The 26,822-nt window shown below is 49.1% G+C and overlaps 1 protein-coding gene across 4 annotated transcripts in view; it reads left to right on the top strand.

Moving 5' to 3' along the window:
* Positions 1 to 26,822, top strand: part of ABR (ABR activator of RhoGEF and GTPase) — a 186,820-nt gene that overhangs the window by 23,124 nt on the left and 136,874 nt on the right. Inside the window, exon 1 of one of the 4 annotated variants that reach the window (XM_026016288.2) lies at positions 19,095 to 19,661. The exons of 2 other annotated variants lie outside the window; for them this stretch is intronic. Coding sequence is in view for 1 of the 2 variants with exons in the window: in XM_072740997.1 (XP_072597098.1) it covers positions 25,141 to 25,201 (61 nt within the window). In the remaining variant the exon portion in view is untranslated. Of the gene's footprint in view, positions 1 to 19,094; positions 19,662 to 24,596; positions 25,202 to 26,822 lie in introns of those variants that run through there. One more of the 4 variants, XM_072740997.1, reaches the window with a different exon arrangement.

A 26,822-nucleotide genomic window follows, 5' to 3' on the forward strand; every position in this document is an offset into this window, starting at 1 on the left:
CAGATCCTGGAGCCACATTTACTAGCTGTGAGGACTTAAAATAGCTATTTCACCTCTCTGTGCCTTGATTTTCTCATCTGTAAAATGGATGTGTTAGTAGCATATACCTCCTAAATGTAAGAATTTTTTTTTTAAGATTTTATTTATTTATTCATGAGAGACACACACAGAGAGGCAGAGACACAGGCAGAGGGAGGAGCAGGCTCTTCATAGGAAGCCCGATGTGAGACTCCATCCCAGGACTCCAGGACCACGCCTGTGGGCAGAAGGCAGATGCTCAACCGCTGAGCCATCCAGGTGTCCCTGAAATGTTGTAAGAATTAAGTGAAGTGGGGCTCCTGGGATGCCTGGGTGCCTCAGTGGTTGGACACCTGCCTTAGGCTCAGGTCATGTTCCCGGAATCCAGGATTGAGTCCTGGTCAGGCTCCCTGCGAGGAGCCTGCTTCTCCCTCGTGGGGCTCCATTCTAGGACTCTGGGATCACGACCTGAGCCAAAGGCAGACTTTCAACCACTGAGCCACCCAGGTGCCTCTCCTTTATTTTTTTTTAAATAGAGATTTTATTTTTAAGTAATTTCTACACCCAGCATGGGGCTTGAACCCACAACCCCCGAGATTAAGAGTTGATCGTTCCACCAATTGAGCCAGCCAGGTGCCCCTCACATGCACTTTTATAGTTTGTTTTATCAAAAAGGAAATTTTTTATTTTTATTTTTTTTTTTTTAATTTTTATTTATTTATGATAGTCACAGAGAGAGAGAGAGAGAGAGGCAGAGACACAGGCAGAGGGAGAAGCAGGCTCCATGCACCGGAAGCCCGACGTGGGATTCGATCCCGGGTCTCCAGGATCGCGCCCCCGGCCAAAGGCAAGCGCCAAACCACTGCGCCACCCAGGGATCCCAAAAAGGAAATTTTTTAAAAAGGAAATTTTATTACAATTGCCATCAAATATGGAAAACAGGGTGCAGCTATGCACATTACATCCTCTCTTTTTTTTCAAAAAAATTTTATTGTGGTGAAATACACATAACAAAGTTTATCATCTCAACCATTTTCAAGTGTACAGTTCAGTGATATTAAATACATTTATAATACTATACAACTATGACCACCATCATCCTCCTAACTTTTTTTATCTTGCAAAACTGAAACTCTACCCATAAAACAATAGCGCCCCAACCTCCACTTCCCCACTGTAGCCTCTGGCAACCACCATTTTTTCTGTCTCTATGAATTTAATTACTCTGTAAGTACCTCATGTAACTGGAATTATATAATATATATTATATGTAACTGCCTTACTTAGCATAATGTCCTCAAATTTTTCCATGCTGCAGCATATGTCACAATTTCCTTATTTTATTTTAATTTTTTTTAAATTTTTATTTATTTATGATAGTCACACAGAGAGAGAGAGAGAGGCAGAGACACAGGCAGAGGGAGAAGCAGGCTCCATGCACCGGGAGCCCGACGTGGGATTCGATCCCGGGTCTCCAGGATTGCGCCCTGGGCCAAGGCAGGCGCCGAACCGCTGCGCCACCCAGGGATCCCTATTTTAATTTTTAAAAAGATTTTATTTATTTATTTGAGAGAGATTGAGAAAGAGAGAGAGAAAAAGAGAGAGAGAGAGCGCATGAGGGGAGAGGGAGAAGCAGGCTCTTCAAAGAGCAGGGAGCCTGATGTGGGGCTTGATCCCCGGACCCTAGGATCATGACCTGAGCTGAAGGCAGACACTTAACTGACTGAGCTACCCAGGCACTCCAGAATTTCCCTCTTTTTAAAGGCTGAATAATATTCCACTCTATGTCTATACCACATTTTGCCAAGGACACTTGGGTTGCTTCCACTTTTTAGCTCTTCTGAATAATGCTGCTATAAATTTGGAGTACAAATATCTTTTTGAGACTCTGCTTTCAGTTCTTTTGGGTAAATACCCAAAAGTGGAATTGCTAGAGCATGTCTAGTAAGGCCCTTTCTGCCCAGATAGCCCCAAAGATTGACATTAAAAGGAAGCCATAGGGATCCCTGGGTGGTGCAGTGGTTTGGCGCCTGCCTTTGGCCCAGGGCGCAATCCTGGAGACCCGGGATCAAATCCCACATCGGGCTCCTGGTGCATGGAGTCTGCTTCTCCCTCTGCCTATGTCTCTGCCTCTCTCTCTCTCTCTGTGACTATCATAAATTTAAAAAAAAAAAAAAAAAAAGGAAGCCATAAAGGAGTAACTTTGTGGCTCAGTCGGTTAAACATCTGTCTTTGGCTCAGGTCATGATCCCAGGGTCCTGGAATTGAGCCCTGCATGGGGCTCACTGATCAGTGGGGAGCCTGCTTCTTTTCCCTCTGCCATTCTCCCTGCTTGTGCTCTCTCTCTCTCTCAAATAAACAAAATCTTTTTTTTTTTTTTTAGGAATCTTTTTTTTTTTTAAAGGAAGCCATAAAAAAATGTCCCCAGGTAACTTAAGAACTTTAGGTGCTCCTAAAAAAAATGTGGGGGGAGAAGCCTTTTGAGTTTATGTGTGAGTAGATAAGGAGTTGCCAGACAGTTGATAAAGTAATCCATTTGTGTTAGGAGCCAGCAAGCAGTCAGAGGGAGGAAGCAGCCCAGGGTGACCTTTGGCCTGAGAGCAAACATAGCGTCAGCAAGCTGAGTGACACTTAGATGGTGATACAGAGAAGTCCATTGTGATCTGCTATTTCAGAACACTTGGCTGATTGTGGTTTGAATCATGTAGGTCACCCTCTTGCTGCCCCTAGATTACCATCATGGTGTTGGAAGGTGTTGGGTTCCAAGTTGGAATGTTCACCCACATTCATTCCTCCTGCTGAACTTTGGGGAAGGTAGGCAGTGGGGTGGGGTAATATCTTCCCACCCACATTACAAGTGATAGCCCCAGAGTCCCAACACAGGCTAAGCTTATACCTCTCTGAATTTCATTACTTTCTGCCTCTCCTTTCTCTCTGTCTCAAGGAGATCAGCCTCCACTAGCTTAGAGGTGGGCAGCATGAAATACTTGTGTGGATATTTTCTTTGGGAGCAGAGATTAATGAGGAGTTAAGATAACCACTTCACTGCAATTTATAAATTTGCTGGTGTGTAAATAGTTAAGCAAACCTGCTGGACTTAAATAGATGGAACTTTTTTTAGATTTTATTTATTTATTTTTATTTTTAAAAAATATTTTATTTATTCATTCATGAGAGACAGAGAGAGAGAGGCAGAGACACAGGCAGAGGGAGAAGCAGGCTCCATGCAGGGAGCCTGATGTGGGACTCAATCCTGGGTCTCCAGGATCAAGCCCTGGGCTAAAGGTGGCGCTTAAACCACTGAGCTGCCCGGGATGCCCTTATTTATTTATTTTTTAAAAGATTTATTTATTTATTCATGAGAGACACAGAGAGAAAGAGAGGTAGAGACACAGGCAGAGGGAGAAGCAGGCTCCCCATAGAGAGCCCGATGCGGGACTCGATCTGGGATCCCAGGATCACGACCTGAGCCGAAGGCAGGTGCCCAACTGCTGAGCCACCCAGGTGTCCCTTTTCTTCAGATTTTATATTTTATTTATTTATTTATTTATTTATTTATTTATTTATTTATTTATTTATTTATTCAGATTTTAAAAAGTCATTAGATTACATGGACTGTTTATAACCTCCAAGCTGATCAATAAAAAAAGGTCAACAGGGGCACCTGGGTGGCTCAGTAGTTGAGTGTCTCTGCCTTTGGCTCAGGTCATGATCCTGGGGTCCTAGAAGCAAATCCTTCATCAGGCTTCCTGCAGGGAGCCTGCTTCTCCCTCTGCCTGTGTCTCTGCCTCTCTTCTGTGTCTCTCATGAATAAATAAATAAAATCTTAAAAAGAAAAAAAAAAGGTCGACAAATACCTTTACTATATTTCTCAATGTTCATAGAGTATCTAAATTACCAAGTATTAGAGGGTTAAAAGAGGGGGATTTGGACAATAAAACATCATCCACAGGGCACCTGGGTGGCTTAATTGGTTAAGTGTCTGACTCTTGGTTTCGGCTCAGGTCATGATCTTAGGGTTGTGAGATCAAGCCCCAAGTTAGGCTCTGTGCTCAGGGTGGAGGCTCCATGAGATTCTTTCTCTCTCCCTCTCCCTCTGCACCTCCCCACCTCTCTAAAAATAAATCTTTTTAAAAAACCAAAACATCATCCGTTTCAAAGCAGGTTGCAGAGAGTAAAGCATTGTGTATCTGATTTTGTGACCATGTGAGATAAATTCTGGGCTATCATATAAATTTCTTCTTTCTAGGAGAAAGGGATGCAGCCACTATTAAATCAACTTCATTTATACCTGAATTGTGCAAACGTGTCTGGGGAAAGGGTTCAAACCTATGCTTCAAGACCCTTCAGTTTCACTGTGGGAACAGGCTAGCAAACAGGTTTTCACTGCTCGAATGTGAATACAATAGAGACCCATGCTAAGGGCTTGCCATCTTTAACTGTCTCCCAAGACACAAAGGTTTTTGTAAAACCGTCAGTAACCACTGTGTTCAAATACCGGAACAGTAACAACCACATCTTTGCAGATTGACCAATGTAACAGGAGTGGTAGTCCCTCTTCACAATCTTGAGGACGCATCCTTCGATATTTTTTTGTTTCTTCAGCTCCAGTGCCCACATGCCTACCAGCAAAAATCCCAGCAGTTCCCTCTTGAAGCTTTCTCTTAGAGCCAGAGGGAGCAGTGGTCAGTGCTGCTACGCCCAAATTGGCAGAAAATTTGAGTCTCATAGTAATAAGGATTTCTCACTGCACAGGCCAACAGGTGACCCTGGAACACGAAAGTGGTATGGGAACGCACCAATCAAGACCCAGCACAGCCTGCTGTCATCCTTGAGACAGGAAAACGTTAATTCCTTGGTCTTAAGCTCAGCCAACGGCACCTGCTCCTGATACCCATTCCTTTAGGCCATAGACAGAATGGCTTACCATGTGTTCATTTGCCCAGGAAGCCAAGAGGACAAGTTCTAGCATCTGCCACTATTTCTTTTCCCTGGACAACCCATCTGGGGGAACTGGAAAACTCTTTTTAAACCCTCCAAACTCAGTGGATCTTCTTATACCATTTTTCCTAAACTAGAGCAGGGAGGCTGCCTCTGATGTCAGGCAGTTCCAAAGTGGTTGATTTAAGACAGAATGCCTAAGGAATTATAAGGCTATAAGATCTGTGACTCCAAGAGCATTTTCTGCAGGAGGTGGTGGTGGTGGTGGCAAGAGGTACTTCTCTTTTCTATAGAAAAGGCAAAGGGGACAAATTTAATTCCTGGTAGAGTGTCCCAGTTTCTGCAGTTCTAAGCAACACAAAAATTAAAACCATGTACATGACCCATGTGTGCATATGTGTGAATATTTCTCTAGAGAAGATCTAGACATGGACTCAAAAAGTTGAAAACTATGTGCATTTTAAATGTTCATCAATATTGTCAAGTTGTCCTCCAAAAATGCTGTTCCAGCTTAGACTCTTCATCACACTTTTTGAGGGTAAAGCACCAACATTAGTTACTATTTTTCGTTTGTGCCAATCTCATGGACAGAAATGGCATCTCAATGTACATATGGCCCCAGTTACTAATAAGGTACAGTATCTTTTATTCTTTGGCAATTCCTATTTTCTCTTCTTTGTGATATTCTTTGCGCATTTTCATTTACTTATTGATTTATTTTTTTAAAGATTTTATTTATTTATTTGAGAGAGAGAGAGAGCTTGAGCAGGGGAAGGGGCAGAGGGGGAAGCAGGCTCACCACTGAGCAGGGAGCCTGATGCGGGGCTCCATACCAGGATCACAACCTGAGCTGAAGGCAGACACTCAACCGACTGAGCCACCTAGGCACCTATTTATGTATGTATGTATGTATGTATGAAAGAGTGATGGGGTGGGAAGGAGCAGAGGGGGAAGGAAGAGGAAGGGGAAAGAATCTCAAGCAGACTCTGCGCTGAGCAGAGACTAAGACTAAGGTGGGGCTCGATCCCAGGACCCTGAGATTATGACCTGAGCGGAGTTAGATGCTTAACTGGCTGAGCCACTATGGTGTCCTAAGCAGCTTTTTTTTTTTTTTTTTTTTTTTTTTAAGGTTAGTAATTTGTTGCGGTTTTTCTCTCAAACCAATATTTGGACTTTTTTTTTGAAAATCAGTAATTTCAAACTGCAAATCAAGTTCATGTTGTGAATTCATGCTTTAAGCTTATCCCTCTGCTCTAAAAACCATAGATAAAACTTATTTATTATTTTTAAAAAAGATTTTATTTATTTATTCATGAGAGACACAGAGGCAGAGACATAGGCAGAGGGAGAAGCAGGCTCCATGCAGAAAGCCCGATGTGGGACTCGATTCAGGGACCCCGCAATCATGCCCTGAGCCAAAGGCAGACCTCAACCGCTGAGCCACCCAGGTATCACAAAACTTTTTTTTTTTTTTTAACATATAGCTGTTCTCAAAAATAAGATATACATTTCTATGAACCAGAAATGGAATGTGAGAAAGACAGCTGAAGCCAGAGCCTGCTGGGCTCTGGGTCTTGGGGAAGGGAGGTTGGGACAAGAGGGGGATTGGGAGCTAAACTGCCTGGGCGCTCCTCCTACTTCCTCTCTACTACTAGTCTCCCACATAGCTGCTCCTGATGCTTTCCTGCTCCAGGATCTACTTCTTCCCTGCACCCCATCTTACCCACTGTTCTGGCAGCAGTGCTTTCCTGGGTGTGTGTGTGGCCTGTGGTTTCTTCTTTCCACCTGATACTCCCAATTCCTTCTAACTGGGATTACGTAGAATTCATGGTCGAGAGTACCCTGTGTCGGAGTACGTTGTTACAGGTTTTGTGTTAATACATGATTTAGATCATGTCAAGAGATTTGGGTTAAGAGGGGGAGGCATATAACAAGTTTATTATAATAGTGCAAAACATACAAAAAAGCTCCATGTGCTCAGTCTTCCACCTTGAACCAGAAGCCTCAAAGGAAAATTAAGTTAGAATTGATATCTCAGTTTTACTTTATTTATTTATTAAAAGATTTTATTTATTTATTCATGAGACAAAGAGAAAGAGGCAGAGACATACATAGGCAGAGGGAGATGCAGGCTCCTCACAGGGAGCCTGATGCAGGACTGGATGCCAGGACCCTGAGATCAAGCCCTGAGTCAAAGGCAGATGCTCAACCACTGAGCCATCCAGGCATCCCGAGATCTCAGTTTAAAAATTTAACATGAGGGGGATCACTGGGTGGCTCAGTGGTTTAGCGCCTGCCATTGCCCAGGGCGTGATCCTGGAGTTCTGTGATTGAGTCCCGCATCGGGCTCCCTGCATGGAGCCTGCTTCTCCCTCTGCCTATGTCTCTGCCTCTTTCTCTCTCTGTGTCTCTCATGAATAAATAAATAAAAATCTTAAAATAAAAATAATAAAAATTAACATGAGTATCTACCATGAAGCAGTCCCTGTATTATGCATAAGAATATTCTTAATATACAAGATGAAAACAGTAGGGAAGTCTTTGGAAGAAAACATATCAGTTCTAGGCACCTATCCCCACCACTTTCACTCCTCTCTCTTGAAAGAACCCTCAGTTAACAGCTTGTTGTAGACAATATATCTTTCCAGTCTTTTTATGGCATACATACAAATATCATATCTAATTTGTGCATTGTCTCATTTGTTCTCACAACCAAAAGAGATTAGTATTATTAATTTATTTTCTGAAAAAAAAATTATTTTCCGTTTGACAAAACAGAGGCCTAAGAAAGTTGGATAATGTGCCAAGGGGCTTACAGCTGATTAGTTTGAACTCATGGTTCTTATTTTGAAAAGAGCCAGTGCCTCTTTTTCAGGAGAGGGAGGCACTAGTCTTGAAAATAATTAACGAATGAACCTTGCTCAGTGGTGTATTTCTTACAAACCCAGAAAGGTCTGAAGGAGTCTGAGGGACACTGGGGTCTCCCACTCAGCTGCATTCTCCTTTAGCAGTTGTCCTTTTGGAGACCTGAATGAGCAAGCCCTTGCCTAATAATTTGAGGTGACTCTTATCTGGATTTCAGATCTTCCATTTTGCTAGACGGTTTATGCCCTGTGAAAAGACATCGTACAAGTGCTTCCAAGAAAGGTTTTCAGGTGCTAGGGACTCTAACGGTTCTCCCAAGCGCCCGAGGGGGAATCCCAGAGCCCCTGACAGTGGCTCCTGCCAGGATGAGCTGGAGGAGAAGCCAAGAGGAAGTAGGTTGGCCGGGAGCCTAGGACAGATGCGCCTGTGCTTTCTCACTCATTCCCCCTCTACTCCAGGGACTTCCCCAGTGGATCTGACACCAAGGCCAGGAAACGGAAACTCTTTGATCTATTTGTTTGTTTTAAAGCTTGAATAAAAGATTGGAGCTAGCTCCTCCTGCTTCAGCCAGCCTCCTGACTTGTCCGCCGCTTGGGGCTATTTGGCTGCAGCTCGGTGGGACCCACACAAATGCCACATCCCCTGGCAGGTCCCTTCCCACCGCAGCAGGGTGAGCTTGGGCCTCCCTTCACCCCGCAGGGTGCTGAGGGGTAGGCAGATCCCGAAGGGTTTGGGCATCTGCCTTCCTGCGCGAGTCAGAGAAAAGAGGCCCCGGGCCCTGAGTACATTTGCATCGCAACAACTTCGTAAACCTCAGAAACCGAGGCTGCCTCCCCCACGGAAGAGGGGGGTGGTCGAGCAGCCGGCCGACCCGCGACTTGTGATTTGATATTGGATTAATCATGGGAGCAGCCTGCGAGGTTTACCCTGGTGCTCCATTTCACATTTAAACGCTGAAGGGCCCTGGCCTGTGACTAAGAGCCTGCGGTCCCGCCCCCCAGCTGTCCAGAAGCCCCACTGGGGTCAGAAGCCCCACGCAAGGGGGGCCTCCCCAGGATCCGCTATGCACATAGACTAATGGAGGAACTAGTAGGGGTCAAGGAAGAGCTGAATTTACCATTCTGTAGGCGCCTGGAGCCTCCTCCTTTAAGTAAGAGGGCCATTTGTCTTCAAACCAACTGTTTCCAGCCCCAGTGTTTCAAACCCTAAACCTAGCAGGCTTTCATCAAGGGTCTGTAGATTAGGAATAGATGATTATGAATCATCTTCCCTTTCCTAGCAGGCTCATCAAATTTCATGCAACATTTACCAAGGGCTAATATGTGAGGCATGAAAAGGGTGTTATACACTCTAATGGGCATATCATAGCAGGAGGTCCTTCAGAAGAGGGTTGGGAAGTTGGGCTCTTTGTCCACAGAGGAAATGCCCTTAAATATGGCCTCATCATTTGTGTGTGTTTGTGTGTGTATGTGTGTATATATATTGGTGTATACTGATTTCTTTTTTTTTTTTTTTTTTTTTTAATTTTTATTTATTTATGATAGTCACAGAGAGAGAGAGAGAGGCAGAGACACAGGCAGAGGGAGAAGCAGGCTCCATGCACCGGGAGCCCAACGTGGGATTCGATCCCGGATCTCCAGGATCGCGCCCTGGGCCAAAGGCAGGCGCCAAACCGCTGCGCCACCCAGGGATCCCTGTATACTGATTTCTAAGAATTTTTTTTCCTTAGTCCAACATTCTGATCTAGTGTTTACTCTGGATAATACAAGGTTTACAATTTTTTTAAAAAAGATTTTATTTATTTATCCACGAGAGACACAGAGAGATGCAGAGAGAGGCAGACACAAGCAGAGGGAGAAGCAGGCTCCATGCAGGGAGCCCGACATGGGACTGGTCTCCAGGATCATGCCCTGGGCTGCAGGGGGCACTAAACCGCTGAGCCACCTGGGATGCCCAAGGTTTGCAATTTTTTGAAAAGACTTTATTTATTTGAGAAAAAGTGAGCAGGAGAGAGACCATATGAGCAAGGGTAGAGGGAGAGGGAGAAGGAGACTCCCCTGCTGAGCAGGGAACCGATGTGGCTCTTGATCCCAGGATCCCCGGGATCATGACCTGAGCAGAAGGCAGCACTTAACTAACCGACTGGGCCACCCAGGCGCCCTGCAAAGTTTACAATTTTAACATAAAATTACACATATATCTTATTTACTTTGAACACACTTAGATACTTCAGACCAACTTCCCTTTTGCCCAAGGAAGGTGCTCTACTTGGTGTCCTGGCGAAAATTTTGTTTGTCAAGAAATTCTATACTGAACTGAATTTTTCAGCTTCCACTGTTTTGGAAGTCTTTAAAGGATCTTTACCAATCTAGAAGCTCCTGGCTCTCTCAAATCTGACAGCCCTGACTTTAAGGCGAAGGGATTATATTTTTCTAGATGGATCTTCTTGCTCTAGCAGCTGTTGAATAGCGAAGTATGGAGGGTGCGCACACTTCTAAAGAGGGAATAGGGCTACTTTGACTCTTTACAAAATGCTAATGAGTTAACTCTGCAATAAAGATGAGACATCTACAAAGAACATAGGGTGTGGTTTGGCTTGGAAACCTCAGCACATCTCACAGTATCTCTTCACTAGGTTTCTGTAAGTTGGGTGGAGGTGGGGGGCTGTTTCACTTTTTGCCTTGTTTTGGCCCTCTGGAGAGCAGTGGGTGTAGTGTGTGTAGTGCGTGTGTGCATGTGCATGCAAAGCTCAAGCAGCATAACAGTGATAGCTAATGGTGCTGAGTATGTAGACGGAGCAGGCACCCAGCCGGGTGTCTTACATCTGTTATCCCATTTCAGCTGTCTCAGATACCATCATTATCCTCATTTTACAATGAAAGAAATTGAAGCCTAGAAAGATTGAATTAAGGTTCTCTGGAACCCACATCCTGACCATTAAACTGCATCCGGACCAGCAGTGGCCCAGAAACTGGCCCCATGAAGCTATGGCTGATGTGAGTGGCTTTGGGTGATGCTGCTGCATGTAGGGGACGGAAGCTCTCAGCAGCAGTGCCCAGGGGTATTAGCAGGTGTCCCCTCCCTCCCCCTGTACCAGGGATGAGAAGATGGGCTAACCCAGCCCAGAGAAGAGCCACTCTTGTGCTGGTGGTTCTGCTTTTGTAAAGTACTTATCTGTTTCTGCCTTGGCCGGCAGGCCTACAAACTCCTGAACCTTTTACCAAGACTGGCCCAAGCCATGGCATTCTCCTCTAAAGTATCAAATTATGCTTTATCAGCAGCCATTCCCAGCAGATAAAGTGTCCTCCTGGGAAGCATGCCTCAGCCCCTTTGAGTGTACAAGGGAACTCCCCTGGGCACTGCCTCATCTTATCAGCTGTGGGGGCCAGGATTGCTGCCTTCCAGGGAGTGTCACTGATTTTATATTGGCAGTGTGTGTGTGTGGGACGCTTCTAAAGTCAGAAATGCTTATGAACCCTATGGCCACTTGGAAGGTTTATTGAAAGTAGAAGGGCTATCTCTTCCCATTCCTTCTCCCAGAGCTTGCAAATCAGTATACCTAGAATGTGTTGAAGGTATGAGGAAATACTGATGTTTCAGACTCTTGGTCTTTTGGTCCCAGTGTGCTATGCAGACATGGGCATTTCCTGCCTGTGGCACATTGTGAAAAAGTTTAGTAAGCTCATCTCTCTCTTGTTCTCCTGAGATTGCAATAGCAAACCCAACCCTCCAACTTACTTTGTCCCTATCATAGGTTGGGGTTTGGGTGGTGAATTCAAACTGAACTTTTCTTTAGAGATCTCCCCGCACCACCGCCCTCCCTCCTCCTCCTCAGTTTCCATTGCTAAAGGGCTGATGTCGCTAATATAGCCCTGGCCAATCCCAAGACTTCCTTCTAATCTCAAAACTGTGGTCCATCCCCAAGGAAGGAAGAGTCCCAAGGCCTGGTCAGTAGCAGTTCTCAGATTCTACTGAGGATACTACAGATGAGGCTTCATCTTCAGTATTTCCTGGGCAGTGCTGACAAGTGGGTGATATTCCTCCCTCCCACAAGGAAGCAGAGACATCTCCCATGTACTGAGAACAAAATTCGATGATGAATTAGAGTTTCCTCCTGGGGGCTCATCTTCGTGTTTGGGCCCAAGGTGGCGCAGAGCAAAGTGAGGTTATAGTTCATCTAGGTAAAACTTCTGGACCCAGGAGAGAATAAAAGCTGGACTGGCCATGGCTCAGTGGCTGAGAAATGCCTGAGCATAGTCTAGAGAGCTGTTGATGATAACTATGCAAAGACCCCCTGTATGCATACCAAAGAAAGCTGGAAAATGCTAATGCACATTTTACTCTTTTATTGTCTAAAAAATGTGTTTATGGCTTTATTACTGTTAGAACAGGAAACAAAAACCTGAATAAACTCACTAAACAGCTTAGAGGCACCTGGGTGGCACAGTCAGTTAAAGCTTCCCTCCGAGTCTTAGTTTCAGCTCAGGTGTGATCTCAGGGTTGTCAGGCTTCACGCTCAGTGTGGAGTGCCATTGAATTTCTCTCTCTCCCCCTCTGCCTCTCCCCACTGCTTGCTCTTTCTCTCTCTCAAATAAATCAATCAATCTTAAAAAACAACAACAACAACAAAAACACTAGCTTATATGCAGCACACCTTTTACATTGTCTTTTGGTGACATGTGAGATGCATACAAGTAAGCAAATTACAGAGTGCTAATTGCAGTGTCGCCTCTGAGCCAGCAGCCTGGGTGTTCTCCGTAGCAGGACCCTGCCACAGTTCATGTTTCCCCATTCTTCCCTGCCTCCTACAGACCTAGAGTGAACTGGTTTGCCAAAGTGTCTGTGACCCTGACTGCTCCTGAGCAAAGCTTCCGCACCTTCATCAGCTCCCTGAGAATGAGGGTCTTCATGGGAGATAGAGCACTGACCCTGGAATCAGGCACCTTTGCTTTCAGGATCAGGCAAGCCAGACAGGAAGTCAGCTTCTGTCGGTGTCTCGGGCTGTGTTGTCCTCCACAGAACAGACTTCTTCCTTTTGAAATCAGCAGAAGTGCTGCTGTGGACAGATGCGGCCACATGGACTACTGTTGGCGTTGGTGGTCTTTGTAGGAAGTCAAGGTTTCTTGTAGGTCTGGAAGGAAATGTGGCCTGCTTGCGTGTACAGCTCCATGTGTGGTCTCCCAGAGAGAACAGCAGGAAACCAGGGGCTGTAGGGGCCAGAGCTTCTCTGTGACTGCTTCCTCATCTGTGGTTAGTCATGGTGGGAGGCAAATTGGATTTCTTTTACAAAAACGGTCTTTTTTACCTCCAGAAAAAGAAGAAAACAACGGCTTGGCTTTCCTAAGGGCCTCTCCAAAACTAACTTCCAGTGTGGAGGCTCTGGCCAGCGAGAAACAGCAAAGGCTCCTATCTCAGCAGCCTCTAGCAGGACTTTGCTCCAATAGTCAGTAGGCTACATTTCCTCCAAGAACCAGGGATCTGGGGGGCAGAGCAGGCCTGGAGCCAGGTCCATCTGGTGTTAAGGGGAGGTGCCATGTCGTTCCCCACTTGTGTGGAGTGGTTGCTCTTGTCTCCCGTTCAGGCTGCCGGGCACAAAACCCATGGACAGGGGCATCTCTGGGGTTTGCTCTCTGGTGAAACTGAAAACCAAGTCATGATCTTATCTGGGGTTGCACTGGTTTCCTTCTGGTGGTCTCAGGCCCCTGTGAGAGCAGGGAACCACCATCCACAGCCCTGGGGTCCTGGAAAGAAGCCCTTCTGGGTACCCTTCTCCCATTTGCTGGTGACCTGTGGCCACCCTCATGTGATGAGCATGTGACTTCCTGGAGGAAAGAAACTTGCATAATCAGATAGAAATAGGAACCTGGAAAATAACTCAGTGGGCCATGGAAGGGATTGGGCAATGACTTGTCTAGAAGACTCTGGGCCATGAGGGGGGCGTCAGGGTGAGGAACCAGGTTTCGTGTGAGTCCTGGCTGAGATCTAAGGAGGTCCCTAGAGTGGGAAACGTCCAAGGGGTCAGGAGGCAGAGGTACAGTGTCTTCCTATCTGCAACCTGCCAGCCTAGAAGCTGAGCACAGTCTCACCCTGGAGGGGTGGCCATGACGGGAATTTGAAATCACTTAGTGTGAGGCTGCTGCAGCTTCAAGTCCTCGGCCATGCCCCTCTCTAGCCCAGAGCTCAGGCCCTCTTTCCTGGTGGCATTGGAATAGGAATGATTCTCTTGAAGTGCTCCTTATAAATACTTAGCTGGGCCTGGCCTGGGGGGATGCCCTTGTGGGAGAGACGCCTCAGAGATGATGTGGGGCCTGCAGCATTGCAAAGTGCTCCCCCCAGATGGCACTGCAGGGGAACCACAATTCCTCAGAGCCTTTGGAAGGCAGCTATGCTCACCACTATACCACCAACGCTCCTCAGAGCCTTTGCCCTTTGAGGTTCTGTGAAAAGGTTTCTCAAAAAGATAGGGTCCTTCCTTAGGAAGGTGAATCTCTCATAGCTCACTATGTGGTACTATCTTCCCCCATGGCCTCTGGCTTTGTTCAAAGTACAAAACATTTTTGAGAAAGTTCTGAGTGTACTGGTTCTCTTATTTGGGGCCAGGGCAGTGCAGATGTAAACATTTGGATGGGGCTGGATGTAGAGCTGACACCTCAGTTTTCTCTACCTTGTTACATTTGTCATTTCATGATACGTGCAGTAAATCATCACATTGTATGCCTTAAACTCACACTGCGTTATTTGCCAGTTACACCTCAATAAGCCTGGAAAGAAGAAAGGGTGAAAGTGATGTGCTTAACACAGTGCCTAGAACAAATATCAGTGAAGCTGGAGGCACATTGACTGAAGACTTTCAGTAACTGGGTGCCTTTGCCCACAAACTCACAGGGACAGCATGTAAGTCCTCAACTTTTGTTGGTGGTGTTGCAGGGAAGAGATGTCCCTTCTTTCTAAAGACAGGCTTGAGAAAAGCTGTAAATTCTGTTGTCCTTGAATTTGTGCTGAGGCCACACGTTTCATTGGCAAGTGCCTATGTTCTTCCCCAGTTTCCAGAAGAATCTTCTCTTCCAGGCATCCATTCTGGTTTCCCTCTTCACCTCCTATTTCTGCCTAATTACATTTCTGCAAAATTGCTTATGCCTTTCCTTCCCTCAGAATGCCCTGTCTCCCTACCCCACCATTTTTGTCAGTGAAATATGAGGTGTCCTTCCAAGCCCTGGAAATGATACTTCCTCCAAGAAGTGTTTAGTTATCAGCTCATTTCTTTTTTTCTTTTTTAAGATTATTTATTTATTCATGAGAGACACACACAGAGAGAGGCAGAGATAGGCAGAGGGAGAAGCAGGGTCCCTGAAGAGAGCCCGATGCGGGACTCAATCCCAGGACCCCAGGATCATGTCCGAGCCAAAGGCAGATGCTTAGCCACTGAGCCATCCAGGTGCCCCTAATCAGCTAATTTCGAAGTGGTGACCCCTCTATCCCCTCCGTAATGTTCTGTCCACACCATCCTCTGGACCCACCAGACACTGCCTTGCCTCTTGGGGACTTCTAGACATGTCTCAAATCTACTATCACAAGCCCGACAAAGGAACCCAGCCTTATATAGAGCTCGGAATATTCAATGGGCTAATGAATAGCTTTTCTAGCCTTGAAACCTCTGGGGCCTCCTGAAATATTGGGGAACTGAGGGGTGGGAAAGAAGAAAGTTTTTCCTCTCCCTTATCAGCTATTTCCTAGTCATCTATCTTTCAAGGAATCATAGACTGGACAACTTTGATCCCTGCATATCAAGGTAAGGAAACCAAGATCCAGAGAGTAAAAGCAAGTTAGTGGCAGAGTCAGGGCCTAGACTCATGGTGTGCTCAGTTTACTGCTCTTTCCTTTCTGTTGGGGAGGTAGTAGACATAAATTTTGGGGCAGTCAGGAATTACTTTGATAATTCAATGATTTCATACATGCAGAGTCCTGAGATCAGCCCTGGCCCAGTAAGCACAATATAAGTGTTTGTTACCATCACCTTTATTATCATTCCTCTGCCCATCATTGACAACTACTATCTCCTCCCCTCAGATCCCATCATTTCAGGGGAGAGAAGAACCCTGGGAATATTAACTATGCCAGAATACTCTTCCTAGGCAGCAGGTGAGAAGCTGGTGGGTAGCTTTAGAGGACTAACCATCTGGTTTATTGACTCTAGGTTCCTAGGGTGATTTCTGGACTATAGACCCAAGTCCCAGCAAATCAGACCTTGACTAAAAATTGGGTGTTTTGTCTCTTTCTTTTGGTGAAGGAAAAATGAAAAGGAATCTTCTTCCTTTTTTGCAGGTACCCAGCAGACTGGGTGAGTCTGGCACAGTACCTCCATTGTTCTCTGGCCTGCCCAGGAGCCCCGTAGCTCAGTGCAAGCAGCAGCCACAGAGAGTCTACAAGCCCTGTCTACCTGCCCTTGTCAGGCAACCTGAAGACCCTCTTGAGCAAGGTCTTAAGGAAGACAGGGTACCCAGAATCAGTTCCCATATATTTCTCCCATCATTGAGCTGAAAGGAAGATTTCCCATCTGTCTGTTTGAAGGGGCACCAAAGTCATCACTGGAACCCAGTGGGTGACAGCTTCAGCTTACAGCCCCTGGGACTGGGGAGTTCAGCATTGCTGCAGGCCAGCAGCATCTTATTTCTCAGACTCCCAACTTCTGTCCCCTGCCAGACAATAGGAGGAGGGACTGGACAGGTGCATTCTCAGGGACTGCTTTTTCCCACAGGAGGCCTAAAATTTGCCCCCTTCCTCTAAAAACAAACGTAATTGCAAATTTGGGATGGGTCCGGAGAAGGACTCTGAGAATTGAGACCAAAGTTCCCTTGGTGGGCTGAACCATTTCTTGGTTTCTATTTCATTTCCATGTTGGAGTCTGATTGGGCAAAAAAGAGTGCAGCATTGAATGCTGGCTGCTTAGTGAGGGAGCCCTGTGCATTGGGGAGTTTTTAGCTGGGATTTTGTGTGAACAGTTAGGAATTAATTAGAGCAGCAATCCTCTTGCCCCAAATCTGATTCTAGGATCCTGGTTTTTTTTTTTTTTTCTGAGTCTTTCCAGAGAACATGACCCCTCTTGTCGTGATATCCCAGCTGACCTAGACAGTTTTGGGTTTTTTTTTTTTTTTCAGCTGGTGGACTTAGGCTGGCTGAAGTGTCTGTACTCCCTTATTCAAGGGTATTTGTGACCAGGAACATATTTGGCCATCCATTCATTCGTTTACTGAAACCACTATTTCAAGGTGCTGGGGTTACAGTGGTGAACAAGAGAGATGGCGGTTTGAATCCTCTTGGAGGGTTCCATTTAGCAGGAGACACAGGCATTGAGTGGTTTACAAAAGCACTGAGTAATCTGAAATGCAGGCCTTCCTGGGGAAAGCTTCCTAGCAGAAGTGACATTCAAGTTAAGATGGGAGGGAAGATAAAGAGATATCCAGGCATTTTAGCTAGAAATATCGTCCTATCCAAAAGTTTGGAAAAAGCAAGAGAGCTAGGGGACTGTGCCAGACAAAGCTGAAAGGAAGTAAGGAGCCAGGCCACAGGTCCTTGTGTGCCACCAAGAGGATGTGGGTCTTTATTCTGACAGCAATGGGAAGTGCTCTAGTTGCTGAGGGATGCTGGGAAGGTTTTTCCTCCAACTGGATCATCGTGTGATGATGTCAGCCTCCTGAGTCTGGGACTGCTCAAACCAACTCAGGTTGAGACTCAGGTCAAATGTGACCACTGCACTGCTTTCTTTAGCCACCACGGCCAGAATTTTATTCCTTTCCACTCTCCCTTCATTAGAATACATGTCACATGTGTTGATTTCCTAAGTCAGCTGCTGGCACCAGACTGTTCCTGAGACAGAAGTGATTAGTCCAGGACAGAGTGCAGTGAACTTGGGGAAGGGGAAATAAGGAGTTACAAGGTTTCATGACTAGAACTTGAAAGTGCCTTTTGTAAAATATGGGTGTCCTGGGACGGTTTGTGGAGAGAAAGCCAGTGGTAGATTGAATCATTCATGGGGGAAGGATGGCGGGGTGGTCCCTTGGTCTTCTGTGATTCTGGTCAGACACCATCTGCTGTTCCTAAGGGTCTGTTCTAGGCCACCCACCCTGCTGCTGCCCAAGGGTCATGACTGAGTACAGGTGTGTACCTAGCTTCTGGGTAGGGGCACCCTTTGTGAAGGTGGCCTAGGCCAGACCACTTCCTCTCTCCACCTCTAAGATTAGAAAGGTGAAATTTCGGGAGGACATCAGAGGCAAAATGATGGGGAAAAGAACAGGAGGTGTGGGTATCCCTGGGTGGCTCAGCAGTTTAGCGCCTGCTTTCAGCCCAGGGTGTGATCCTAAAGTCCTGGAATGGAGTCCCACATTGGGCTCCCTGCATGGAGCCTGCCTCTCCCTCTGCCTGTCTCTGCCTCTTCTCTCTCTGTGTCTCTCATGAATAAATAAAAATCTTAAAAAAAAAAAAAAGGGAGGTGTGAACTTCCACATGTGCCCCTAACCAAGTAGTGTTCTCAGCACTGTTGACACCTGGGGACAGACATTCTTTGGGAGAGTTCTGCATTTTGCAGGACACTTTAACATCTCTGGCTTTAAAATGTTCCTATAAATTAAATTAAATTAAATTAAATTAAATTAAATTAAATGCTCCTACATATTTGCAAATACTTCCTGTGGGGCAGTACCAACTGCCCTTCCCTCACTGAGAGACACTGTTACATGTTTATAGGCACCGGATATGCATAGCTGTGCTTTAGGTCCTGAAGCAGGCAAGCTTGGAAACTGGAAAAAAAAAAACCCATTGGAGAATATCTTAGAGAAGATTTTGTTCAGTGGGGTGGCTGGTTATTCTTCCCAGATTACTGCTCTCTCCTGACCCCACACGGAGTTCCTCCTGCCTTCCCTAGCCTCTTTACTCACAATGGTCGCCTGCAGTTCTGTGCAGAATCTAGTGGGCAAAGCTGAGATTTTTTTTTTAAGATTATTTATTCATGAGAGAGGCAGAGACACAGGCAGAGGGAGAAGTAGGCTCCCCGCAGGGAGCCCGATGTGGGACTCAATCCTGGATCTTGGGATCAAGCCCTGAGCCAAAGGCAGATGCTCAACCACCCAGGCATCCCAAAAGCTGAGGTTTTAGTACAGGCTTTCCAGGCCTCTTGGCTGGACTGTGTCAGGACCACCTCTAGTGGCTGATGTGCTGCTCTGTTGGGCCACCAGATGGCACTCGGGAGCTTCCCCCCCCCCCCCCCCCCCCCCCCCGCCCCCCATCCGCCGCAGGACTGCTGGTGGCTGGAAGTGTCTGCAGAGGGAACTTGCCTTAAAGAGGCCTAGCCCTTAAACAGATATGGCTGCACACCGCAAACTTGCACGGTAACCCCCAAACAAGCTTCTACTGCTGACAAGCACCACTGTTTAGGCTCTGATGCTCCTTTGTCCTCGCCTTCCTGAATGTTGAGCCGCCACCTCTTGGAGCCAATCTCCTTGACAGCCTATCCTCAGCCCCTGCGGCCATTCCTGGGTCTGACAGGGACGGGGGCCAGGTCTGGCTGGTAGCGTCACAGCTCCTGGCAGAGCAGCACAGGGCTGGGGTGCATCTGCAGAACACTGGCTGAAAGAACAAGACGCATGGCCAGTTTCAGGGGAATGGCAGCCACAGGAGCGCAGAGGGCCAGCCTGTGAGCTCTGACCCCAGGTGGGCATGCCTCTGCTGCACTCTGGATCTGATAAGGTTGGAACCACTGAACTTGGTCTCTGTGTTTTTGGGACTCAGAGAATCCTTCAATCTCTTCTGCTGGCCTCTTTCCAAATGCTGACGAGGATGCTGTGGTGAGTAAATCAGGCAGGGGGCTCCACCGCTATTTTTGAGCCCTCTGATCCACTCTGTAGGAAACTTCTTACAATGACCCCTGGCGGGGGGAGGGGGTATGGGTGTGCAATCTGAGCCAAGTTGAGTGAGGGCCGCTTTAGGGGCTTGGCACGAAGATCCTCCTGAAATTGTATTTACCTAGTATAATCTAGGGCAGCTAGTCTGTCCAGGAAGCTGAACTCACTGTGGCCAGTGGGGGGGAGCTAGACTTCCCCCACATGGGAAATGTGTGGGTATGTGTGGGGAGCTTCATGGCTACAGTGAGTTGGATGTCACTGTGCCTTCTCCTGGCCATGGTGTTGAGGGAGGCAGCAAGGGGCGTGAATGCAGTTCTCTGGTTTACATCTTGCCAGGGCTGCAGATATTTATGACTCAAGCTGACACAAAACTTTGGTAGAGAAATAAATAATTGGGGAGGGCTTTGAGTTAATCTGTGCTATCTGTAGATCTCACTGTCTCTGGAAAAGCAAGGAGGCTGGGACAAGACAGGTCGGAAGAGGACCAAGGATAGAACTATCAGGCCAAGACTTCTCCTTGAGATGTGACCCAGCAGAGGCCTAGGGAATTTCTAGGCCCAAGGGGTGAAGATGCATCTCAGAACAGTAAATACTATTTTCCCGTACCGGTAAAGAAAACAAAGCAAGAATCCAGAAACAGAATACAGTCGTCTGCCTGAGCTACCTGCATATGCTACAGATTTGAAAACTGAGCTGGGAAAGGCTTGAGATAGGCCCAAGGATAGAAGCAGTAGAGTTCAGTGGGGACTGGAATTCCAGAAACTGTCACAGAATTGATTGCATCCAGCCTGTGTCCATAGTCATCTGCCCTGTTGTGGTAGATGTGGTGTTGAGTACCAGTTCTCATTTTGCTTAACCATTGATGGGCTTGGGGATGGGGTGGGGATGGGGGTGGGGGTGGTTCTGGAATTCCACTGTCTTGCTTTCCTCCTATGGCTCCAATGTCTTTCTCCCTGAGTTTAACTTCATTCTATTCATTCATTTGTTCACTCATCGCAGCCCAATTCAGAGATTATACATGTGGACTCTGGATTCAGCATCTTAGTTCATTCTCAAGTGTCACCAGCTGCTAGCTGGCCAATGCTTACCCTGTCTGCTTCTGGGGAATGGAGAGAAGAGCAGTGCCTATCTCGTTGGCTTATTATGAGGGTTAAGTGAGCAGTGTCCCACACTTAAGAAGCACTCTGCAAACGTCAGCCGTCATTCATCTTACTTATTCAGCCTGTGCTGTTGAATGCCAGCCTGCTGGGCTTTGGGCAGAGAGTCTGGTCTGGGGGCACAATGTGGTTATGGCTGTTTTCGAGTCTACCTGAGCCTCATTCATCCATGGGGCTGAGTGCTGTGGATACCCCAGTGAAAAAAAAAAAGATGCAGTCCCAGCTTTTAAAGAGCAGATCTGGCAGGAAAGGTACAGAGTCTTTTTTTTGAGGGGGGGGGGCTATCATAGTCTGGTTTTGTTTTGTTTTTAAATATTTTTTTCTTTATTTATTTATGATAGTCACACACATAGAGAGAGAGAGAGGCAGAGACACAGGCAGAGGGAGAAGCAGGCTCCATGCACTGGGAGCCCGACGTGGGATTCGATCCCGGGTCTCCAGGATCGCGCCCTGGGCCAAAGGCAGGCGCCAAACCACTGCGCCACCCAGGGATCCCCTGGTTTTGGTTTTTGTTTCCTAATTTGAATGTGGAGGCCCTCCACCCCTACATGCACATCCAGTCTCTCTGCACACTGGTGCCCCCTGCCAGCCCCAGCATGGGGAGAGGTGAACGGACATCCTTTCCACCAGCAGTGACCTCCAGGTGATCAAGGAAGCTGGGACTCCCCGGCCTTCCTCTTGTGCACAGTGGAGGTGGGTTGCTCACAGTGAGGATGGAAGAAAAGTGGAGGTACTGAGTTTTGGTTGTAAGCACAGTTACCGTTTTTCCATCTGAGTAAGTGGCTGTGGAAGCAAGAGTTGGTTGTTGGGAAGGCAGTGAGTGAGTAGCAGACCTGGGAATTAAGGGCAAGCCCACTGACCTTCAGGATAGGATATATCTTAAAAAAAAAAAAAAAAAGGATAGGATATATCTCCTTCCCGCTCAGCGTCTCATCATTGGCCCAGCACTACGGGCAAGGCGACCAACCCTTAAGTCCCCCTTACATTGGTGGGTGGTTTGGCAGGAGCAGGTAGTCACCAAGGCTGGTAGGGAGCTGAGGACAGCCTATGTGCACAGGCCAGAGGGAGCACTGGCAAAGGTGGAGAGGGTTTGCCCAAAAGCCTGGACAGGGAATGGTTCTTGTGGGCCTGGGTTCTTGTGTTGGGTGCTGATTCAGTGCCTTGGGGGTTCGCAGGCAGATCTGCACTTAGCTGAATCAGGGCACTCTGTCCACAGGAAAGCCCCTCCCCTGCTCTGACAAGACTGGGGTTTGGGCAGAGCACTTAACCTTTGGCAGAATACAGATGAGAATGATTCTTTAACTCCTTCCTTCCTAGAATGTATTGGGTCCCCCCCAAACTCCTCCCTATGCTCAGTGCCAGGAATCTGGAGGCTTCTGTTCCAGTCTCAAATCGCTCTGGTGTTCAAAGGCCCACACACTTGTCTCTAAGCCAAGACTAGAATCAGGCTGTGTGGCGTTACCACCTACTGGATGCTACTAGAAATGGCATCAAGGGCATCTTGAAGTAACTGCCCTTTCCTGGGACGTGTGCACGGGAGATGGGTGTGTGGAGATGGAGGAGGGCTGGGAGGGTTAACTCAGTGCCTCCGTTTTCTCATCTAGAAAACACAGGGAGCTGAGATGGCAATGAGGTTCGCAGGGAGATGATCTTATAAGCAAAGCACTGGGGTCCTAGGCAGGTGCACCACATTCTCCATTAATTACAAGTGTTCCTCCTTACTGCCTCCAAGACTCCTCTCTCTCCCTGTACCCTGTATTGTGTTCTGGAGTGGGAGATCCAGGACAGGATTGGACAGAATGTAGGAAAAAAAGCAAACTGTGGCAATGTTAAGGAGAGCAACTGTAACGTTTTAGCTTGGAAATGCTGAAAATAGCATGTTCAAGCCTTTGTAGATAAAAATGTAAAATGTATGCAAATGTATGTGTCTCACGCAGAGAAACATACATCTGTGGCCTCCTGACAGCACCCGGATGTGGCCATCAGAAAAATCCCTGCAGCATACAGAGGGGGCCCAGGCTGCCTTGGTGGTGGAGGTAGACATTGGGTAGGGGGCAGTTCTGCTGCCTCCCTGGTCCACATTCCCCTTTACCTTTCTTCTGGGTTCCGTGCCTTCTGAGAGTTCCATGTGGGAAGAAGAGAGGCTCTTGGGCCCATCTCCACTCCTCCACTCTCACCATCCTCCCTCTGGTTCCTCTGAGAGCCCATTTGCTTCCTCTCCCATCCTGGCTCTATTTCTGGAGCATCTCATTGGAGATGCACACCCCCCTCTCTGCCAAGCTCCAGGTGCCTGCTTGGTCCTCCCAGTCTTGTGTGCAAGTCAGGGCTGGTGGGAGGGTGACAGCTGAGCAGGGAGGGGCCACAAGAGCCAGAGCCAGAGTCTGAGCCAGGAGAGTTGGGGTGGGGGAGAGCTGAGTGGATTTGAGGAGGGCCCAGTGTTACCTGCAGTTAAAAAACACCCACCATAGCCACCTGTAGGGGCTTTCTGCTCATTTACCTTGCACCTCCCAAGGGCTTGCCTGACCTGGTGTGGGTTGGAGGCCTCCACCCAAGCAGCTGCAAGGGGTTGGGTGCAGGCTTCCTTTCAGCATTGTGGGTGAGGAGGGTCTGCAAGAAGAACTAAATTTGCAGTTATTTGGAAGGATGAGGAGCCTAGCCCCCATGTGGGTGGGTCCCAGTGGAGCTGAGTCCCTTGAAGTCTTCTGCTTCCCTTCTCTTGGGTTCAGGAGAGGAGCTTCAGTGCCCCTTGCCCTCTTCCTCCCTCCCCCACAGCCTGTAGCCTGACTCCCCTCCCTCTCAGGTCCTTCAGAGTCCTTGGCCATAGGAGGCCTACAGGACCGAATCTGCAGCAAAGTTGCCTTGGCTTCCCTAGAACCAGCACCCAGGAGATGGGCATAAAGCCCCCCCCTTCACCGTTCTTGGGAGGTCTTACCAGAAACTTTCTTTCTTTTTAAGATTTTATTTATTTATTCAGGAGACACAGAGAGGCTGAGATCATAGGTAGAGGGAGAAGCAGGCTCCCTCCAGGGAGCTGGATGTGGGACTCGATCCTGGCACCCTGACATCACGCCCTGAGCAGAAGGTAGATGCTCAACCACTGAACCACCCAGGCGTCCCAGCAATTTTATTTCTAAAGGTTTTGTTTTCAGAGGCGTCTTGACTCCAGACTTCCCTGAACTTGTATGTGATCATGCCTACAAGGTATGCCTCCTGGGCTGCGACTGTAGATCCCCAGACAAGTCTCTTGGGGAACCCAGTGGAGACCCCGGAGTGTCTCCTGTCTCCCGTTTTTCCTTCACTGCCCCTCCTGGACCCCCCAGCCCTGCCTCTCTCCAGCCTCCGCCTTCGGGTGTGTAGGGCAGAACCGCCCGGCTTTTAGGTCAAGGGTGTTTAAAGAGATGAGGTTGTTAAGGTTTGGAAGGAAAGAGTGGCCCAGCGGCCAAGGCTTTCCTCGGGCGGGCAGGACCTTAACCCCGTCAGCGCCGCCCCCCAGGCTTGCCTAGGGGAGGGGCCTGACGGCTGCACCGGCCCCAGAAACTGCGCTTAGAGATCCTGGGGCGGCAGGTGATGTCACCCCTGCGGGGCCCGTAGGTCTCCCCGCGGCACTTAGTCTGCGGGTTGCCAGAATTCGGCTGAGCCCAGCGAGGGGAGGAAGAGGAGCCTGCGCCTGCGCCTGCGCCGCGCCGGGAGCCCCCCGCGGGACCACCACTCCGCCAGCGGCTAGAGCCCGTCTCGCCCCGGCGGGCGTCCGCAGGGACCGGGGCTGCCCCCCACCCCCGCGAGGGTCTGGCGGCGCGCGGCGGGGGAGGGGGCGCGGAGGCTCGCGCGGATTGGTGGCGGCCCCCGCCCCCGCCCCCGGCCGCCGCGCAGCCCCGGGAAGTTGCTAGTCTGCGGGCGGGCTGCGGGGCCGCGGCTCCGGGATCCGCAGCGGGGCCGGCCGGGGCCGCAGCATCCGGAAGGGCTCCCAGGGGCGCCCGCCCGCCCTCGCCCGCCCTCGCTCCCGCTCCCGCTCCCGCGCCCGCGCCCGCGCCGCAGCCCCGGCTCGCTCCTCCCAGCTACCTGTCTGCCTGCCTCCCCTCGCCTCCAGCCCGCGCCCGGCAACTTCGGCCTCCCGGGCCGACCGCCCCTCCTGGCGCCCCGCCGGCCCGCCCGCGGCCCGAGCCCTCCCTCCTTTGTTGTGCGATGAGGGTCGGGTTTCCGATCTGACGGAGCCGCCGCCGCCGCCGCCGCCGCCGCCGCCGCCGCCGCCGCGCGGAGCCGCGGGCATGGAGCCGCTCAGCCACCGGGGCCTGCCGCGCCTCTCCTGGATCGACACCCTCTACAGCAGTACGTGCGCGCTCGGGCCGGGGAGGCCGGGCGGGGAGGGGCCGCGGCGCCCCGACGGCCCCGGGGCGCGACCTGCGGGGCTGGCCTGGGAGCCCGGCGCGGGGCTGCGGGCGGAGGGCGCGGGAGGTGCAGGGCACACGGGGTCCCCCCGCTCTGCCGCAGACGGGGCCCCCGGAGGACTTCCAGCGGGCGGGGGGCCCGGAGAGCCGTGTCACCCCGTTCCCACCTGTTGTGTAACCGAGCACTCCCCAGCCCTCAGGAAGGAGAGCCCTTGTAGGGTGCTCCCTGCGCTTCCCGACTGACCGCTTTCTGTCCACGCTGGAGCTGAAAGGCCGTTTTGGCCAAGTCCTTGGCCCCCGAGTTTGTCGCCTCAGGGACATCCTGGGGCCATTGTGTGTTTTAGGGTGGAGGTGGGGTCGGGTGGGAGGGACCGTAGGCGCAGATCTCCGCGGGGGCCGTTTGGATTGAAGGAGCTGGAAACCTCCGGCTCAGCAGCCTTTCCTGCCAGCCTCATCACCACCCCCACCCTCACCACCCCCCAAAAAAGAAAAAAGAAAACAACAACAACAACAAAAAAAACCCTCGGCTTCTCCACCCCCTCGCTCCCAAATCTGCCTCAATCATGTGATTGCTCTTGCACTGCCGCTGGGGATGTGTAACTGATCACTCACTCGTACATTCCAGGGGCTCCTTCCAGGCGGCAAGCACCCCCACCATACACCCTTCCTCTCTTAGGTGACTCTAGCCCTGCACTTCTCTCTACCTCTCCCTTGAAACACCTTCCCCAAAGCTTTCAGGGGAGTAGGAAGAGGGTCCTGGCCCCTGAAGGAGCTAGTAAGTGGATTTTGCCCTCTGAGCACTTTGGTGGGACCCTCCCACTCTCTTGCTATGTCTCCTAGCCCAGAGTCCTGGGGCAGGGGGTAGGGGTTGGGGAGGCAGGTGGTGCCAAGTTCAGTTTCTGGACACTGGATGCCATGGGACAAGGACATTTTTAAGGGTTAAGCTGGCTCAGATTCGTTGGTGACAGTTATATGGGGGAGAACAGGAATGAACAAGGATGGTGCTTTGAACCCCAAGGTCTTGCCCTGGAGGCTCCTCAGTGCTCAGCATCCAGCCTCTGACCTCTATATCCCCTTGGGTGCCTCTCATTCCCCATACCTGCTTCTCTTCCCTCTTCTCCCTCCTCCTCCACTTCTATTCCTCCCCCCCCCCCCCGCCCCCCCACTCCCAGCTCCCCTTGTGATGGTTCATTCCGCTTTGGTTTTTCAACATCAAAGGGGCAAAGCCGGATCCCCTGGGTATCAGTCTTGCACCAAGCCCAGCCACTCCATCTGCTCCTTCTCCCACAGAGGCCAGCAACGTTGGGTGAAGGTCAGGGCCCATGGCTGTATGGCGTGTGTGTGCACACATGTGTCTGCGTGAATAGAGGCATACATCTGTTCAGAGCCCTGCTGCAGATCAGCCCCTGACCTGAAGGAAGGATTAGTGACCTCTTAGCTGCGCTCTTGCAAATAACAGTAATAACAATGCCTCATATTCACATGCTACTTATGTTCCTGAATATTTTCTGGCTCTTTGGGAAACCCAGTAGTGGTTTCCGTATTTCTCAAAACATAGAATC

Source organism: Vulpes vulpes, chromosome 2 (assembly GCF_048418805.1).
Source record: "Vulpes vulpes isolate BD-2025 chromosome 2, VulVul3, whole genome shotgun sequence".
Lineage (NCBI taxonomy): Eukaryota > Metazoa > Chordata > Mammalia > Carnivora > Canidae > Vulpes > Vulpes vulpes.